The 18,856-nt window shown below is 37.6% G+C and overlaps 3 protein-coding genes across 3 annotated transcripts in view; all 3 read left to right on the top strand.

The window, feature by feature from the left end:
• The window catches only part of LOC107694608 (histone chaperone asf1b-B), a 6,669-nt gene extending 4,100 nt beyond the window's left edge, over positions 1 to 2,569 (top strand). The window contains exon 4 of the mRNA XM_016494300.1: positions 1,574 to 2,569. Within this exon, the coding sequence (XP_016349786.1) occupies positions 1,574 to 1,765 (192 nt within the window). The 3' untranslated portion in view covers positions 1,766 to 2,569. The remainder of the gene's footprint in view (positions 1 to 1,573) is intronic.
• A 1,579-nt stretch (positions 2,570 to 4,148) lies between these two features.
• LOC107694605 (cAMP-dependent protein kinase catalytic subunit alpha-like) lies at positions 4,149 to 17,514 on the top strand. The gene is made up of 10 exons (XM_016494298.1): positions 4,149 to 4,611; positions 6,467 to 6,528; positions 8,586 to 8,714; positions 8,799 to 8,897; positions 8,981 to 9,063; positions 10,456 to 10,582; positions 13,122 to 13,217; positions 14,303 to 14,425; positions 14,582 to 14,746; positions 16,233 to 17,514. Exons 1-10 carry the CDS (start codon positions 4,566 to 4,568, stop codon positions 16,356 to 16,358), a joined length of 1,056 nt encoding a protein of 351 aa, XP_016349784.1. The 5' UTR covers positions 4,149 to 4,565; the 3' UTR covers positions 16,359 to 17,514.
• An 858-nt stretch (positions 17,515 to 18,372) lies between these two features.
• The window catches only part of LOC107694607 (atherin), an 8,369-nt gene continuing 7,885 nt past the window's right edge, over positions 18,373 to 18,856 (top strand). Inside the window, exon 1 of the mRNA XM_016494299.1 lies at positions 18,373 to 18,849. Within this exon, the coding sequence (XP_016349785.1) occupies positions 18,439 to 18,849 (411 nt within the window). The 5' untranslated portion in view covers positions 18,373 to 18,438. The remainder of the gene's footprint in view (positions 18,850 to 18,856) is intronic.

Genomic DNA, 18,856 nt, shown 5'->3' with positions numbered 1-18,856 from the left:
TGTGACCCTGGACCACAAAACCAGTCATAAGGGTCAATTTTTCGAAATTGAGATTTATACATCATCTGAAAGCTGAATAAATAAGCTGATTTTTTTGTTAGGATAGGACAATATTTGGCCGAGATACAACTATTTGAAAATCTGGAATCTGAGGGTGCAAAAAAATCAAAATATTGAGAAAATCGCCTTTAAAGTTGTCCAAATGAAGTCCTTAGCAATGCATATTACTAATCAAAAATTAAGTTTTAATATATTTACAGTAAGAAATTTACTAAATATTGTCATGGAACATGATCTTTACTTAATATCCTAATGCTTTTTGGCATAAAAGAAAAATCAATAATTTTGACCCATACAATGTATTTTTGGCTATTGCTACAAATATACCCCAGCGACTTAAGACTGCTTTTGTGCTCCAGGGTCACAAATATTGAGAGTGTATTCGTGTAACACAGATCTGCTGCATTTGAAATGTGGTAATGCCGGTCAGATCAAAGAGGCAGGTGGCTGCCGTTTTCAGTCCGATATCGTTTGTAATTCATTCATTCTGCTAAACGATTCCGGGTCGCTGCCATTTTGTGTATTGTTACAGAATCCCATATTTCCATGCATTCATTCTGTTGTGAATCGAGATTCTTAAACCGCTTGATGAATATTAACTCAGTTCACATTCGACACATAAAACAGTTTGTTTTAAGCATAGAAATGGTCACCACTACTGAGATATATTTTAATAATAATTATAATAATAATGTATTGGTAACACTTTACAATAAGATGTCATTTGCTAACATTAGTTAACATGAACTAACAATGAAAATTACTTCTAAAGCACTTAATGTTAATTTCAAAATGTGCTAATACATTATTAACACCAACACTTGTATTTTTATTAACATTAATAAGCATAACTGATCTAATGGGCCCTACAGTAAATGATATTTTAAGGAGTAATGTTAGCATTGAGTCTTTACAGTGTAACGCTGACAGATTCAAATCCAAACAATTCAAATTATTGTTCTTTTTGATTTTTCATCATCGTTTTTTTGTGCCGATTCGCAGCTGCAAAGGAACATCTTGGCGTCTAACCCCCGCGTGACCCGTTTCCACATTAACTGGGAGGTGACTATGGACAAGATGGAGGATTCGGAGAATGTAGACCCCGCCCCCAACGCCATGCTCCCGCCCACCAAAACAGTTTGTTTTAAGCATAGAAATGGTCACCACTACTGAGATATATTTTAATAATAATTATAATAATAATGTATTGGTAACACTTTACAATAAGATGTCATTTGCTAACATTAGTTAACATGAACTAACAATGAAAATTACTTCTAAAGCACTTAATGTTAATTTCAAAATGTGCTAATACATTATTAACACCAACACTTGTATTTTTATTAACATTAATAAGCATAACTGATCTAATGGGCCCTACAGTAAATGATATTTTAAGGAGTAATGTTAGCATTGAGTCTTTACAGTGTAACGCTGACAGATTCAAATCCAAACAATTCAAATTATTGTTCTTTTTGATTTTTCATCATCGTTTTTTTGTGCCGATTCGCAGCTGCAAAGGAACATCTTGGCGTCTAACCCTCGAGTGACCCGTTTCCACATTAACTGGGAGGCTACTATGGAAAAGATGGAAGATTCGGAGAATGTAGACCCCGCCCCCAATGCCATGCTCCCGCCCACCTCCATGCCTGGCAAAGCCCCGCCCCTTGGACTCATGCCTGACAACTCTATGGACTGCTTATAGAGCCTGAACACAACAACAGCCTCATGCATAAAGTAATAAATGTGTTATTTTGTATTTATACACCTACATGTTCTTACAGTTGAGACACACACACTCATCTCAATCCTGTGGCACTGCTCTGATCACATAGCTGAAGCGCTCAGGCAGTCCTGGGACTTTGTCTTGCGCTCCCTGTCCTGAACAGCAGGGGGCGGGACCTGCAGCACCAGCAGACATGGACTGTTTTCTTCTGTTTTTCTGTGGTGCACATCACTAGTGAGGTGAATCCCATAAAAAGCATGTTCGGTTTGCATTTTCTTAGAAATTATATTTTGCATAAAGACAAAGAAGCATTTTAGGACCATTAGTATGTTTGCGTTTTGAGATTGTTGACAAAATTTTTCCCCCAAACTGTCATTACTATAATCCAAAAAAAACAAAACAAGCTCATTCTCATTACTGTAATGCAAAGTTGTTTATAATAATGATATAATAATAAAAATTTGGTGTAAAGTATTCATACATCATGGTTGTGTTGATTTAATTACTCTTGAGAATTACCACTGAGAATAATAGAAATTACCACAAAACAAAACAAAAAAATTGTGACCTTGACATGTTTTTGTGAGGTTCATCCTGTGGTACTTTATGGTCAAAAATCAGAGCAGCTTTTTGGGAATATTTTGCTCGGATATGATCAATATTTGAAACACGTCACAATTCCAGCTCTGTTTCTGTTTTATTGGGATGTGAGATTGTTTAGAAAATTATTTTGTTCTGTTCTAAACTGAATGCAAGTTGGTTCTTCTGTTGCCTTTTTTCTTTCCATGTGATATTTGTTTATGAAAAGTCTTAGATTTAATAAATATGAACTTTTGTCTTTGTAAAACGGTCTTTGGTTGTCTCTTCGTCTTCTGGCTCTCATACGGACACACGCCTGTGTGTGTCTTTTTATGATGTTGCTAAGCAACAGCTGTTAGCGATGGCACTTTGGGCTGCTCCACCTTTGATCCACACATCACATCACACAACTGCTCTTCCTTTCATCCCTCCGTCTCTCCCTCTGCTCTCATCCCATAGTTTCATTTCGCTTCCCTCTATCCTCTGTCCTCTGATCTGGGCCTGTGGAAATATGCACACCATGGACACACACCGAACCAAACCTATGGAAGAAGAGTCAGGTGATGGATGCTAAGAAAGAGCGTTTAAATATAATAATGCAAAATTTGAAAGTCTTTGTGCTTTGTGTAGAGTTTTTTGTAGGATTATCATACAGTTTATAGTACAGGGAGTGTTTTATACTTCACTGACGTACTTTTATAGTTTTTATATTTTGAATATGCTTTTTTTATATATTGTTTTCATTTTGATTTTAATTTTACTTATATTTTAGTAATATATATGAATGTATACTGTAAGTGTGTATTGTTGTTTAGGTCTTTATTCATTTTTAATTTCAATTTCGGATTCAGTTATTTTAGTACATCAAGTTAAAATGTTTTAAAGTTTTAATTTCATTGAAATAATTTTATAGTTTTTAGAATTTTTTATATATTCAATTTTTATTTTCATTTTAGTTCGTTTCAGTAACATACATTGACCTGTATAGTAGTATATAGTATTTATTTGAATATTTGTATAGTATTTTATTTTTCAGGTACATCAAATTAAACTAAATGAAAATAAATAATTTTTACTTTGAAAAAAAAAAGTAAAATACATTTTTACTTTGCACTGAGAAGATAATTCAATATGATGAAACAAGAAGTGGGGGGTTACTTTTACTTTTTTAATACTTTTTTTTTTTTTACTTCTACTCAAGTATGTTTTGGGCCAGATACTTTTAACTGAGAAAAAGTTTCACTGAGTATCTGTACTTTTACTTGAGTATATTTTTTGAGTACTTTTTACACCTCTGATCAAGTTAGATAGACTAAATAAGAAATAATATGAAAATAAGAATTTATGTTAAGTGACGTTTTGTATGTTACCCTTTTGCATTTTCGCTGAATTAAAAAAAAAAAAAAAGTTTTGTGCTTCATATTTATTTTACTGTTCAAATGTTTCGGGAAAAGCCTATAAAATCCAGTTTAAAATGTGATAAATGACCCCACACTGAGTCACAAAATGGCCTAACGTGTTAAATAACCAGTATTTTTATTCCTGGACAACAACAGTGGAAATATTCAATATACGTACAATATACCGTATGTTTACTTTATAACACAATAAAAAATTTTAATCCACTCCGTCCGTTGGGAACATGAAAAGGAGCCATGTTTTGTTTCGATATCGAGAAATCACAACTCATCACGGCTTCATAAGTGTCAATCATTCGCACATCTGTCCGCCTGGCCAATGGGGTGGCGCGGTGGGCGGGCTCAGTCCGGGGGGCGGAGTCAGTGTTGATGGCCATGGAAAGCGCAGCTGCATGAACGATCTCGCCGAAGCTGCATCCGTGTTCACCCGCCGCGATTCCCCCTGCGAGCGCCGCTCACGGAACACCCCCGCGGGGAGGCGAGAGAGAGGACTGCGGGGCCGCGGAGGAGCGGCGAAGAGCCAGGCCAGGAAAGGACGCCCGAGTCCGGTTTGATGCTGGCGGCCCGTCCGCCCTTTAAACGCGGATGCTGCTGCTGCTGCATTCATAAGGGATCGCCGTTTATCAGAGAAGCCATCGGACGCGTCAACGTCCCCCGTTTTCACATTCAGAGCCGATCGGTGGACGCCAGTCGCACGAACGGACCGCGAGAGCCGAAGCGCGACAGGCGCGGCAGCATCCCTCCTTACCTGCGGCTCTCCAGCGCCTGACAGGCCCAGAGTCATGGGCAACACGCCGGCCGCCAAACGGGGCAACGAGATGGAGAGCGGTGGGTGTCTTTAACGCTCCCCAGTCATTCTGTTTAGTCATCATCTTCATCTTCGATCATCCTCAGATGCTCTTCGGGAATGTGGTCGTGCATGTGCCAGGCTTCGGCGGAGATGGTGCTGATGCTGTCATGGCGATCGCAGGCTCAAACAATGTGTTGATGCTTTAATAAGAGCGAGCTGCGCTTCGTGTGAGGGGTTTGCGCGCGTGTGTTTATGCTGCACCCTGTATATAACATGCCAAGGATGGTTAGGAGATAGAAAAGGGTCTATTTGTGGACGTCTGATGGGTCTAGGGAAGGACAGATGTGTGGAAGGGCTAAAGACAACAGCGAGAACCAAAAACCTACATGCTGAGATCTAACGTGAAGGCTAAATATAACAATGTAACAATCTTGTCATTGATAACAACCATATTATTTGACCACTATGTGACCTTCTCAGTGTCTGTGATGGTTAGGGCCTTGCTGGTGTCTCGACGGTTGGGTTTGTTTAACCCAGGATTAAGTAATCCAGGTTTCACACTGACTAACATTCTAACCCTGGGTTAAAAATTAGGTAGGTTCCGCGCTTTACTCGTGCAAATCCCAGGATGACTTTGCTATTTTTCATATTTATACAGCATTGCATTAATTTGAACGAGTCTGTTTTAATAATGTTCTGGTTAAAATCACTGCAGTAGTCCATCACTGTTTGACACTTTTAAAGAGTCTTGAAAAACAAACCAAAATGATTGACGCCATCGTTTTTTGTCTAATAAAATGCTCTCTGGAAGGATCAAATCATGGCTCACAGATGTTATTTAAACCACTGGCTACTGGTGTTCACGTTAATAAATAAATATTAGATAAGTCCCGCGATATGTCCCACCCAACCTTCCTGTTTCAGTATGAAGTGTGTCAAAACAGGAACCAAAACCGCTCACGATCTTTAACTGTTTCCCTCAAATGCTGGCGCTTGAAAGTTTCTGTGACTGCACAAAACGCATGCATATTTAATGCATTAATTTCGTTTACGATTGGTTTGTCAGTTGCGAAACAACTCTGTAGCGTATACCTTTGGCAGCGCAAAATTGGTGTTAACCCCCTTTAAAAAGGCAAGTGTGAAACATTGCCTAACCCAGGGATAAAAGTGGCCTTAACATTGGCTTAAAAAGGCTGTATTCATCTTTATTTGCATGCAAGTTACATTACATTACACAAGTTACATTATCGTTTCAAAATGTTAACTGTATTATCGCCCAGCTCCTAATATACATTTGGATATACAAGTGAGTTCAACTTTATCTGTTGGGGCTGTAACGATTAACCGCGAGCCGGTTGAAAATCGATTCAAATATGTGACGATTCAAATCGGTTGAGATGCTAAACAAATCACGATTCAATTAGGGGTAGGAGTTTATATGAATGTATGTCTGAGGGGAACTTACTGTCTTTAGAAAAGTTTAGATGGTATTTTTTCTTTTCATCTTGTAAAATGCATATTAAAGTTCATAAGTGCAGCGCTGCTTTGTTTACAACAAAGCCTTATTTTGTTTATATGAAGATATTTCTTTTATTTGTGTTACTTATTTATTTGATTTGGGGCTTGTTTTAAAATGTTAATGTAGTTTTGTTATTTACATTTACATTATATTTAAATTTAGTCATTTAGCAGACACCAAACATGCCCATGAATCACAACCTTTAGAAAAGGCTCTTTAGTTGCTAAAAAGAAGGCATGAAGTAGATTGTGTTGTTGTACAATATTGTTTCAGCAATGTTTTTATCACGTCGATCATTTAGTGGCCTCAGAAAATAAAATATGCCGTTGCTGCATGTAAAGTGAAGTTAATGTGCTTTATGTCTCTTCCCACAGTCAAAGAGTTTTTGGCCTTCGCCAGAGAAGATTTCCTCAGGAAATGGGAGAATCCTGCACAGGTAAGAGGACTCGAGAAGAGGGATGCACGTTAAATTCGAGTCAAGAAAGAGAAAACAGAAGGGAGGATTTAGGGCTTCATTTGAAACCGATCTCAGAGCTGGTTCATCGTGTTCACCAGTACAAGAAATGCTAAATGAGTCATTTAAAGCAGGTTTGTATGCTCTCAGGTGCACTTTGAAAATTACAATATAATTATTATATGGTCAGTGGTGTTTGCTGTGGCCATTTGAACAAACCCAGAAGATCGTAAACTCTTTCGACGTTTGTCAACACAATCTCAAAGTAGGCTTTTATTAAGCAAATCAAGCACTGAATCACTCACACACTGCTTTAAAACAGATTCCAATTAAATGCACAACAGACATTTATAGTTAACTAAAACTAAAACCATAAAATACATATTTGCTACTTGAAATAAATAAAATATAAAAAGTAAACGTATTTTATTGCAGCTAGTTTTAAGTACAGCATTTATCATTTTCATTTAGTTTAACTTGATGTACCAAAATAGTTAAAGCTGCAATAAAAATTAATAACAACTATAGACATATTTAACTAACTTTTTTAATTGCCAGCCAGTTCCAGCATTTTTTATCATTTTCATTACATTTTCATGGCCCTCAGAATATTTTGTTGCATAAATATCTGAAAATGCAATAAGTCAAAAGAAAAAACAGAGCCTCTGCTCACACAAAACATTCTATTCATGCATTTTAATTTTTTTAATCAACACTTGAATGTGGGGAAAAAAAGCAACTTTTTGGACAAAAAATAGTGTTTTGTCAAAGAAATTGAGATTCTGTACTCAAATTGACTTTCAGATGATGTGTAACAGTGAAAACACGGAAAGCCGGAAAATTCTGAGTGGTGGGGAAAGAGTTAAAAATGACAAAAACTAAGAAAATGACACAAACAAACTGCAAAATTACGAAAACGTTTTTTTTTCTAACATTGACATAGAATGCAGAAACTATAAAAATAAAATCGAATTCAAAATATTATCAAAAACTATAAAAGTTTCTGAATGATACAACAACAATACTGTTCGAAAGCATAGCAATGTGATGAAAAACCACTCGTAACATTTTGAAACTGCACAGCAAGCATGACAAATGTGACCCTTGATCACAAAACCAGTCATAAGGGTCAATTTTTTGAAATTGAGATTTATACATCATCTGAGAGCTGAATAAATAAACTTTCCATTGACGTATGGTTTGTTAGGATAGGACAATATTTGGTCGAGATACAACTATTTGAAAATCTGGAATCTGAGGGTGCAAAAAAAATCAAAATATTGAGAAAATCATCTTTAAAGTTGTCCAAATGAAGTTCTTAGCAATGCATATTACTAATCAAAAATTAAGTTTTGATATATTTACAGAAGATGGTGTAAACCTGACGGTGCAGCAGCGAATGCCAGCGCTCCTGACAGCACACGTGATGATGATCGTACAGGAAGTCATACTTCACCTGAGGAACACAGATAAGAGAGTAAACCTAACTGGTATTCATACAGAGCATGCATGACTTTAAAGGTGCCACAAGCTGTTTATTTTAGAGTAGGGATGGGCGATAAAACTATATGTGACTCTGGATCACAAAACCAGTCATAAGGGTCAATTTTTTGAAATTGAGATTTATACATCATCTGAGAGCTGAATAAATAAACTTTCCATTGACGTATGGTTTGTTAGGATAGGACAATATTTGGTCGAGATACAACTATTTGAAAATCTGGAATCTGAGGGTGCAAAAAAAATCAAAATATTGAGAAAATCATCTTTAAAGTTGTCCAAATGAAGTTCTTAGCAATGCATATTACTAATCAAAAATTAAGTTTTGATATATTTACAGTAGGAAATTTACAAAATATCTTCATGGAACATGATCTTTACTTAATATCCTAATGATTTTTGGTATAAAAGAAAAATCGATCATTTTGACCCATACAATGTATTCTTGGCTATTGCTACAAATATACCCCAGCGACTTAAGACTGCTTTTGTGCTCCAGGGTCAGAAATGTGAATGTAGCTGCGTGTTTTAAATCTCAGAACACAGCGAGTCTGGAGGACTTCGACCGGCTGAAGACTCTGGGCACGGGCTCATTCGGTCGCGTGATGCTGGTCAGACACCGAGAGAGCGGGCAGCACTACGCCATGAAGATCCTTAACAAACAGAAGGTGGGCGGGGCTAATGCCTGAGCCGTGACATCACAGTGAGGCACGGCGATGATGTCATGATGTCCTTTCATCGCTTCTCCTCAGGTTGTGAAGCTGAAGCAGATTGAGCACACTCTCAACGAGAAGCGGATACTGCAGGCCGTCAGCTTCCCCTTCTTAGTGCGGCTGGAGTACTCCTTCAAGGTGAATACTGCGTGAAATATCAATAGCTGGAGGACGATGTGCCACATGTAAAGGCCGTGTTTGATAACTCATGTTTGTTTTAGGACAACACTAATCTCTACATGGTGATGCAGTACGTCCAGGGAGGAGAGATGTTTTCACACCTGCGTAGAATCGGCAGATTCAGGTGAATATATTTACATTCCAGATGTGCTTTATTAGTGCCTGAGGGAAAACATAGTGTGCACAGTAACATACAACATACACGGCACAAATACAATATATATACTCGCACACCTTAAATTTGAAACCAACTGTAAATTATTTGCTTCAGACTTACATTTACTATAGTGTTGGGTGTAATGCATTACTTAGTAATTAATAACTGTAACATAATTACTTTTCACTTGAAAAAGTAAAGTAAGGGCAGGAAAGGAAACCAGTGCGCCAGCCGCTCCGTTATTTGTCGGGTATGTTCAAGTAAGTTAGATATGCGCAGAAACTGCGCAATAAGGCTGTATTTAATATATCATGATGACTCACTAGTTCAGTATTTGTGCTAAATCTGCACAGATTTGGCTTAAATGAACTTTGAGAACGTAGAGTTGAGAACGAATCACTCTTTTGATCTAATCGGTTAAACGGGTTTGCAGGTGATTCATTTTGATTCATTCGGACAGTTCACTCACACACTGGATCGTTTCTCACACCGCAAGTAACCAGATTTTTTATAATTTATTGCATTTATTGCTTTAATGCACACACAGCTTGTTGTTATAAATTCACTGTAAACCACGGCTTCTTGGGGCTTATTGCTTTATTTTTGTGTGCCACAGATTGAATCTTTTTGCATGTGTGTAAATGTCAAAAAAAACTCATGTCACTTTTTTGTTTGTTTGTTTATTTTATTTTACGTACGTACGTACGTATGTATGTATGTATGTATGTATGCATTTATTTATTCACCGCAAGTAACCAGATTTTTTATAATTTATTGCATTTATTGCTTTAATGCACACACAGCTTGTGAACAACAGGTTACATCCATTTTTATCCAAAACATTATTTAAAAATATAATAAAATATGGGCTTTTTTTGATGGGTGGACTGTGACCCAGTACTGTTGAAACCAGTGAAATCCAGAGCTGTTTGTCCTGAAAGCTGTGTGTTAATGCACATAATGTGAGACTGTGGTTTCAATTCAGTTGTGCAAAGCGGCTCGATGCTGCTTAATATTTATTCGTTGGTGTACTGAAATTAACCACTTAGTAGCATCAACATGTACAGTTGCATTTAAAAATGTATGAATGTTGTTTCATTAGATAACAACAAAATATCAAAGCGAGTTTTTAAGCTTCAGTTTTCTTCATCATTTTTGTATCAGCTCTGCTTTCAAACCTCGCAAACGTCTTTTTGATGAACAGTGAAAAGCGTGTTTGTGCTGTTTCTGTACACATTTGCATGAATCTGTTTTATTAGTTTAGCCCTGCTCTAATAATTTATGTGCTGTTGTTTTCAACAACTTTCTTGTAACTGTATCTTTTCTCTTTGTTTCTCTTGCTGTCTTTCTCTCATGTAGTGAACCCCATGCGCGGTTTTATGCTTCACAAATAGTCTTGACATTTGAATATCTGCATGCCCTCGACCTGATCTACAGAGACCTTAAACCAGAGAACCTCCTCATCGATCAGCAGGGCTATATACAGGTAAGAAACGCATACAAATACATTACATACAGTTACATTCAAATACATCATGCTTAGTGCATGAGCCTTCAATTGCATGCACAAATGTGGCGGTGTGCGCTGTAGCCTGTATCATTTCATATTAAAGTGCGAATAAAACTACGAGGATGCGTGTCAGATCTGCATCACATTCAGCAGCGGCAGCTCTTAAGGTTATAGCAGCCAAAATAACCTAATAACCAGCTGATGTGATGTCTGTTAATCAAAGAACAAAAGAAAAAGAGGAAATCACTAAAATGAACCACTTAGCAGCATCGACATGTACAGTTGCATTTAAAAATGCATGCATGTTGTTTCATTAGATAACAACAAAATATCAAAGCTGCTGGAGTTTTTCGACTTCAGATTTCTTCATCTGTTTTTTTTAAACCTCACAAGCTTCTTTTTGGTAAATGCTGAAAAGCGTGTTTGTGCTGTTTCTATGCACATTCGCATGAATCTCTTTTATTATTTCAGCCCTACTGGAATAGCTAAAGTGCTGTTCTTTTCAACAACTTTCTTGGAACTGTATCTTTTCTCTTTCTTTCTCTCTTGCCGTCTTTCTCTCATGTAGTGAACCCCATGCGCGGTTTTATGCTTCACAAATAGTCTTGACATTTGAATATCTGCATGCCCTCGACCTGATCTACAGAGACCTTAAACCAGAGAACCTCCTCATCGATCAGCAGGGCTATATACAGGTAAGAAACGCATACAAATACATTACATACAGTTACATTCAAATACATCATGCTTAGCGCATGAGCCGTTTGAAATAGAAACAACACTCACTGATATGACTACCTGCAGGTAAGACACCTTAGCATGCATTGTTGCTCACTCGATTCAATTTGGACTTTTTTTAGGCTGTGTTCACACTGCAAGTTAAAGTGCACAGTGTGCACAAGTATTTTTTTAAGCTGTTCGTGTGGCCTTTTAAATATTGCTGATATCAGACATGTTATGACATATGACATGTTATGACATGTTATTTAAACGTAGAACGTCCTTACAACCACATCAAACAGGAGATTTTTAGACGCGCACTCCACTCCACGAGTCAAATGAGCGTGGAAACGGTGCAGGTGACGAGGAGCTTCAGTAGAACATCAGTGAACTGCGGTCAGATGAGATGTTTGTGAGGCCATAATTCAGTAAAAATTAATTTACCTGTCCTGTGCTCTTCAATTGCATGCACAAATGTGACGGTGTGCGCTGTAGCCTGTAAATTTGTAGTTAAAACAACTAAAAATAAATGTATTTTAAAGTTTAGAATTAGACAGCCTTTGCACACAGGCTTATGCTGAAAACAACAAAATGGAACCTCAAGGTTGATCTAGGAAAATGTGTGCAAATGTATAGGGCCCCATTCCTATATTTTGCCTGGGGCCCCCAATTCACTAAATCCGCCCCTGCTGCTGCCTCTGTCTCTTTTTTCTTGACAAGAATCGGGTTTATTTAAACGCAGAACATCTTTACGAGCACATCAAACAAGAGACTTTTCAGATGTGTGCTCCACTTCACCTCAGCACCAGGCGCGAGTCAAACAAGCACGGAAACGGTACAGGTGACGAGGAGCTTCAGTAGAACATCAGTGAACTGCGGTCAGATGAGATGTTTGTGAGGCCATAATTCAGTAAAAATTAATTTACCTGTCCTGTGCTCTTCAATTGCATGCACAAATGTGACGGTGTGCGCTGTAGCCTGTATCATTTCATATTAAAGTGCGAATAAAACTACGAGGATGCGTGTCAGATCTGCATCACGTTCAGCAGCGGCAGCTCTTAAAGTTTCAATTATACTGTAATGTTGAATGGCTATAGTCAATGGTTAAATATTACGGGAAAAAATAACAATTTCCGAGAGACATCAGTAGTATTGTTATCAGTGATTCTCACCTTCAGTCATAGAAAAGATGCCATTAGACAAATATTAAAAATATATTGTCTTTGTTGTTTCTAAGTAACAGTACTAAGTACAATATCATGTAATATATTAGAATATTTAGTTTGGAGCTCCTGTCTTAACTTAGCATTAATTAGCATACAGTATTAAATTAGCATTAATAGCTAATTGATTAACATTAAAATTAGTAACATTTGAACTTCTGTTGTTACTGTTTAAAGCAAATTTCAGCATTTGTGGCCTGCTGTACATTAATATACATTTTAAACAAAATATTTACTTAATATAGTGCAATTTGAACAATATTTTACAATCATGTTGAGGGTAAATCAAGCACAAATGATGTCACGTTGTGTCAGATGAAACAGAAACATGTCAAATTAAGTGTAATTTTGCTATAACTCAAAAAAAAAAAAAAACTGATTTGGGTCCCATTCATTTGCAATGTAAAATGTAGCTAAAAGTGTGTCTGTGATGTAAGCAGCTCCATGGATGCTATATTCTCATCATTACTGCCCCCTCATGGCTAATTTGATAATGACATCATGAGATGTTTCTGGCACGAAGCATGCATGTTCTGTGCATCACAGCATCATCTGCGGGACCTCTGTTTCAGGTGACAGACTTTGGCTTCGCGAAGCGGGTCAAGGGTCGCACATGGACATTGTGCGGCACCCCGGAGTATCTGGCCCCAGAGATCATCCTCAGCAAGGTGAGCCATGCTGTCAGACTGAGACGCACGCGTCTACAATGAATGCAGCTAAACGACAGCAGTCCCAGATGATGCAATGTGCTTTCAGCTGCACAGATGCTTTTTGTGCTGCACAGCTACTCTAAATATAAAATAGACTACCAGTTGAAAGTCTGAAATAATTATGCTTTTTTTTTCATGTTTTTGGAAGAAGTCTATTCTGCTCATCAATTCTACATTTATTTGATTAGAAATACAAGAAAAACAGTAATATTGTGAAATATTTTTACAATCTAAAATAACGGTTCTCTATTTGAATATATGTTCAAATATAATTTATTCCTGTGATCAAAGCTGAATTTTCAGCATCATTACTCCAGTCTTCAGTGTCACATGACATGACATTCATAGTTTTTATGTAACATTATAAATGTCTTTACTGTCACTTTTGATCAATCTAATGCATTCTTGTTAATTAAAAGAATTAATTTCTGTCTTCTTTTTACTTGTACCAAACTTTTGATTGGTGGTGTTTCACGATTTTCACAAAAAAAAAAAAAAGAAAGTCAAATATGAACAAATTCTGTGCCAATTGAGTAAAATAAAAAAACAACTAAAGCAGCACAACTGTTTTCAGCACTGATAATAATCAGAAATGTTTCTTGAGCAGCAAATCAGCATATTAGAATGATTTCTGAAGGATCATGTGACACTGAAGACTGGAGTAATGATGCTGAAAATTCAGCTTTGATCACATGAATAAATTACATTTTACAATATATTCACATAGAAAACAGCTGTTTTAAACTGTAGAAATATTACTGTTTTACACTGTATTCTTGATCAAATAAATACAACCTCAGTGAAGCTGAAGAAATCATTAAAAAATATTTCAAAGTCTTGACCGGTAGAGTATAAAAATTGCTTGTTATTCATTTTATCTGTATCACACTAAACCTTTTCTGATCTTTCGCCTATTAATGTAAATCTTGTTTCTTGACATAAATATATGCAGTTGTAGCTCAATTTGCTCCATTCATGAAACATGCACGTTTGTGAGGGCTTAATATTCTCTTCAACTCATCCTGATGTGTTTTCTCTCGTAGGGTTATAATAAGGCTGTGGACTGGTGGGCTCTGGGTGTGCTGATGTACGAGATGGCTGCCGGTTATCCTCCGTTTTTTGCCGATCAACCCATTCAGATCTACGAAAAGATTGTCTCAGGAAAGGTAATTTTGCCAGGAAATGACAAAACTCTAGCCTTTAGACTGAAAATGACACAAATGTCTCTGTGACATCGGAGATTCTTGTCTTCAGCCCACCGCAGTTTACGTGAGTTTAATTTAGCTTGGCTTAAACCCGTTTTAAGCACAGTCTTTTCACAGGTACGGTTCCCGTCACACTTCAGCTCCGACCTGAAGGACCTGTTGAGAAACCTGCTGCAGGTGGATCTCACCAAACGCTACGGCAACCTTAAAAACGGAGTTAACGACATCAAAGGACACAAGTGGTTCTCAACTACTGACTGGATAGCCATTTACCAGCGGAGGGTGAGAAACGCACACAGTCCCTTCTGATGCATTCAGTGCTTTCACACTCAAAGCTCAATCAGTAAGGCTTGTATCTCATATTATACTGGATGTCATTTAGTATCATCACTAGCAGTGCTGGGGGTTACAAGTAGCACACAAGTACAAGTAGCGCAAGTTATGTAGTCAGATTACTTTTTTTCAAGTAACTATTAAAGTACTAAAAGTACTAAATTAACAAGAAAGTATCTGAGTTATGTTGTGGAGAAAAGTCTTCAGTCTTGCAAAATAATGCTAAATTCAACTTTATTGCAAGAAGACAACAAAGCCGAGATGCCTGCAGAACATCTGAGGCTTTGTCTAGGAGACCATCTTTATTCAATTGCGTTATCTGTTGCTGTCCAATGAAGTTACTTTGTTTTCCCATTTATTGACCGACAGTGTTGAACAGCCTGAGGCTTGTTCATTTCACTTTTGGTGTGAAAGGGCCTTTACAGTTGCTTTATTATTTACAGTTGTGTTATTAAAAATAAACAAGCAGGCCTAGCCCAGGTGGCACTAAGTAACGCCAAAGTAACGTAATGCATTTCTTTCCAAAAAAAAAAGTAACTAAGTAATGCATTGTTACTTTTTAATGGAGCAACGCAATATTGTAATGCTAAAATAACTTTCCCCTCAAAAGTATTATTAGTGTCATACTTAAAAATAATAATTGTCTGAGTATCAATAAGAATAAGAGTACGGTTTAAAGCAAATATCAACATTTGTGAACTACTTTACATTAATATACATCAGTATCTATTCTAAACACATATTTTCACTCCTTTTTCTTCAATAATCAATGGAAAATATTTTATCACAAGGGTAAATCAAGCCTAAATTATGACAAATGTTGTATTGGATCAACAGAAACGTATCATATTCATTATGACCTCATAATACAATTTAATATCATTAACATAATCTATTATCTATAACATTGAGTTACCGTGTAAAATTAATATGAAGAATTTTGGACTCTTAAATTTCTGAATTAGTATTAATATCTAATTAATTAGCATGATCAATAACATAATTTGAACTTCCTTCCTAAATTTTAAAAGCAAATACCAACATTTGTGATCTACTTCACATACATCGGCATGCATTTTTAAAATACGTTTTGCATCATGTAATACTTTATATAAGGCAATTAGGAAAATATTTGACGATGTTGAAGGTTAATCGATCACAAATTATGACAAAGATGAGCAAAAACATGTCAAATTCAGTGCAATTGTGCTGTAATTTAAACACAGATCTGCATGACACACAAGGGGACTGATATGATCATTGTCATATTTTAAAAATGCAAATGAAGAAATAAAATATTGATATTGGTGAGTTCTTAAAAATGGAAAAGGTAGCATTTCATACTCGGATGTAAACTGTCATGTGAAAAAAAAACATATTAAGTAATAATAAAAAAATATATTGATGTTATCTCTTCTTCTTTGCATTTTCTCAGGTGGAGGCCCCGTTTGTGCCTAAATGCAGAGGTCCCGGGGACACCAGCAACTTCGACGACTATGAGGAAGAAGAGATCCGTGTGTCGTTCACGGAGAAGTGTGCGAAAGAATTTGCCGAGTTCTAGGGGAATAAGTGATAGAAATCAGAGAGAGAGAGAGAGAGGAATATAGGTGGAGAGAAAGAGAGAGAAGGAGAAAAAGTGCATGAATCTTAAAACCGATCCTTCCTCCTGTTAAACAGCAGAGAAACCAGCGGAAGAGAGCAGAGAAGACCTCCAGGGATAAACAGTGAGGCCTTTATCATCTCCTCTATTTTAATCATGTTTGTAATTTTCTCTCTTTTTTAAATCTCTGTTCATGTGATATTAATCATGATGGATTTGATTGGGTGTAATAGTTGGCCTGTGGACTGGGATTGATGTTGCCACACAAAGACAGACGGGGTTAGTTATCGTCTATTCAGAGATTATCTCTAATCTGGAGCAGTTAAAGTGCAAATTCTCCACTAGGTCACCATAACAACCGTACAGAAAAAAAGAAAAAGAAAAAAAAAAAGAATGCAAAAAAAAAAAAATTGTATTCCTGTGTAATAACCGAAATATTTTTGGTCCTGTATATGGTCATGTGTTCCTTTATTCTTAAAAATGCACTGAAGGGATGACAAAGTGAAAATGGCAAAGAAAAGAAGCCATGATTTCATGAGCACCACTTTTTTCTTCTTCTTTCAGCTGTAGGTCCACCGCGCTCTGTAAAAATTCACTGATGAACTTTGAACTTTCACCTGTGAAATGTGCCATGAAATCCTATAAGTGTCAATATTTTGACTCGTCAGTTGTTTCATTGATTATAGCTGACAGATCGTAGGCTGCGATGACGGGGCCCACCGCCTTCGTGCGGAGGAGGGGATGAATGTTTTTGTTTCGTTTGTTTAGTATTGTTAATATTATAATTGTTACGGTTCTCATTGGGTTATACATTTCTAAAGCCTGACGAAATTGCACACACTTTGTGCGCGATTGACGCGGCGAGCCGCCGCATGGCTCTCTCCGTTTTCGCCATTTCTTCCCCCTTTATTCTTCCATTTCTGCGTTGTTAAATAGGCAAAGTCTTCTCTCTGAATGGGTGCAGTGCATCTGGATCCTTTTTGGGTGAGAATTTCTTACACGCAACTCTCTAGGCTACAAATATCTCCTAAACTGGAGGTGAACTCAGTGGATACCAGTGCTTACTCCTGAGGACATGGTTCAAGTTAATTGTGATATTTTGCACCACAAGAATCATTCCAATAAAGTATTACTATAAATACCAAACAGGTTCTACATCCCTTTATATGTGTAATAGTGGAAACACCTAACATTGTGCTGAGGTCTTAAGCTTCTGTCCTATTTGGCACGCTGTCTAACTGTATGAGCACTGTGGGATCGATCACCTTTAATGAAGACTACTTCACACCCACTGCTCCAGAACCTCCTAAACAAGTTGAGTAAGCCATGAGAGTGTTTGTATTATGATCGTGTAAGATAGCTTTGTGTTTCTTAACCATTACACGACAGTGCAGCAAAATCATTAAATAACTGGCTGGTAACTGATGTTGTTGGTGGAAGGTAAGCTTTCTCCAAATGCATACCTGTATGAATTTTGGAAATAGCTGGAATATAATTCTTCAAACCATATCTCTTTGTTCCTATAGTGGGATTTGTAATTGAGGCACTTTGAAACAGTTTTTATCTTTCCTTTACCACTTGTAGGTAATGTAACTAGTATATTTTTCATAATGTTTTTGTTTTGATGCATCTACAGCTGGCAGTGAGGTGCGGAGTTATCAAATAAAACTAGACTCATCCAGTTTAGTATCGTCTGTCATCCAACCATTAAACACAGATGCGTTTTAAACTGTTATTTAATTTAGCATCGAGACAGCATCTGCACAATCTGTTGCGTTAGAAGTAACGGACTGCAGCGCGAGCGTGAACAAAAGCCCGTAGACGAGGTGCGCAAAACGTGCAACTCCGCAATACCACCTTAAATAAGCGCGGAGCGCAGCGGATGGTTCTCTTCGGAAAGTAGTCCACCTTAAGCGCACATAGTGGGTAAACGCAGGCGTAGAGCGAGGCTTCCGCTTCATTCCCAGCCGGGCTCGGAGCGGATCACTTCGGAGACGAGAGAGAGGCGCTCGGCCGAAGCCAACGGAACCAGTGCTGCAACATGTCGGAGCCAAAATACCGAGAATGGATCCTGGAAACCATCGATTCCCTGCGCTCGAGAAAAGCCCGACCGGACCTGGAAAGAATCTGCCGAATGGTCCGAAGAAGACACGGGTCAGACCCGGACAAAACCAGGGCTGAACTAGAAAAACTGATCCAAGAGCAAACTGTGCTGAAAGTTAGCTACAAGGGGTCCATTTCCTACAGGAACGCTGCTAAAGTGCAAAGGAAATGCAGAAAGAGAACGGAGCAAGCCGGTGAGCACGGCAAACACGCCAGTTGCAATAACAACGGCGACAGCGCGCTCAGCCTCACGGACCAAGAAGAGTGCGAGGATAAGGAGCCAGAGGCACGCGGGGCGAGCCCGTGTCCTGACCCCCTGCCTCAAACCTCGCCCTCCACTCTTGAAAAGGAAGAGC

Source organism: Sinocyclocheilus anshuiensis, unplaced genomic scaffold (genome assembly GCF_001515605.1).
Source record: "Sinocyclocheilus anshuiensis isolate Anshui unplaced genomic scaffold, SAMN03320099.WGS_v1.1 scaffold3139, whole genome shotgun sequence".
NCBI lineage: Eukaryota > Metazoa > Chordata > Actinopteri > Cypriniformes > Cyprinidae > Sinocyclocheilus > Sinocyclocheilus anshuiensis.
Note: the sequence above shows the minus strand (reverse complement) of the source record. Positions and strands in the feature narration are given on the sequence as shown.

Coding starts and splice junctions, on each gene's coding strand:
- LOC107694605 (XM_016494298.1), top strand. CDS start 4,566: ATGGGCAACACGCCGGCCGCCAAACGGGGCAACGAGATGGAGAGCG. Junction 6,529..8,585: donor AATGGGAGAATCCTGCACAG/GTAAGAGGACTC, acceptor TTTAAATCTCAG/AACACAGCGAGTCTGGAGGA. Junction 10,583..13,121: donor ATCAGCAGGGCTATATACAG/GTAAGAAACGCA, acceptor CCTCTGTTTCAG/GTGACAGACTTTGGCTTCGC.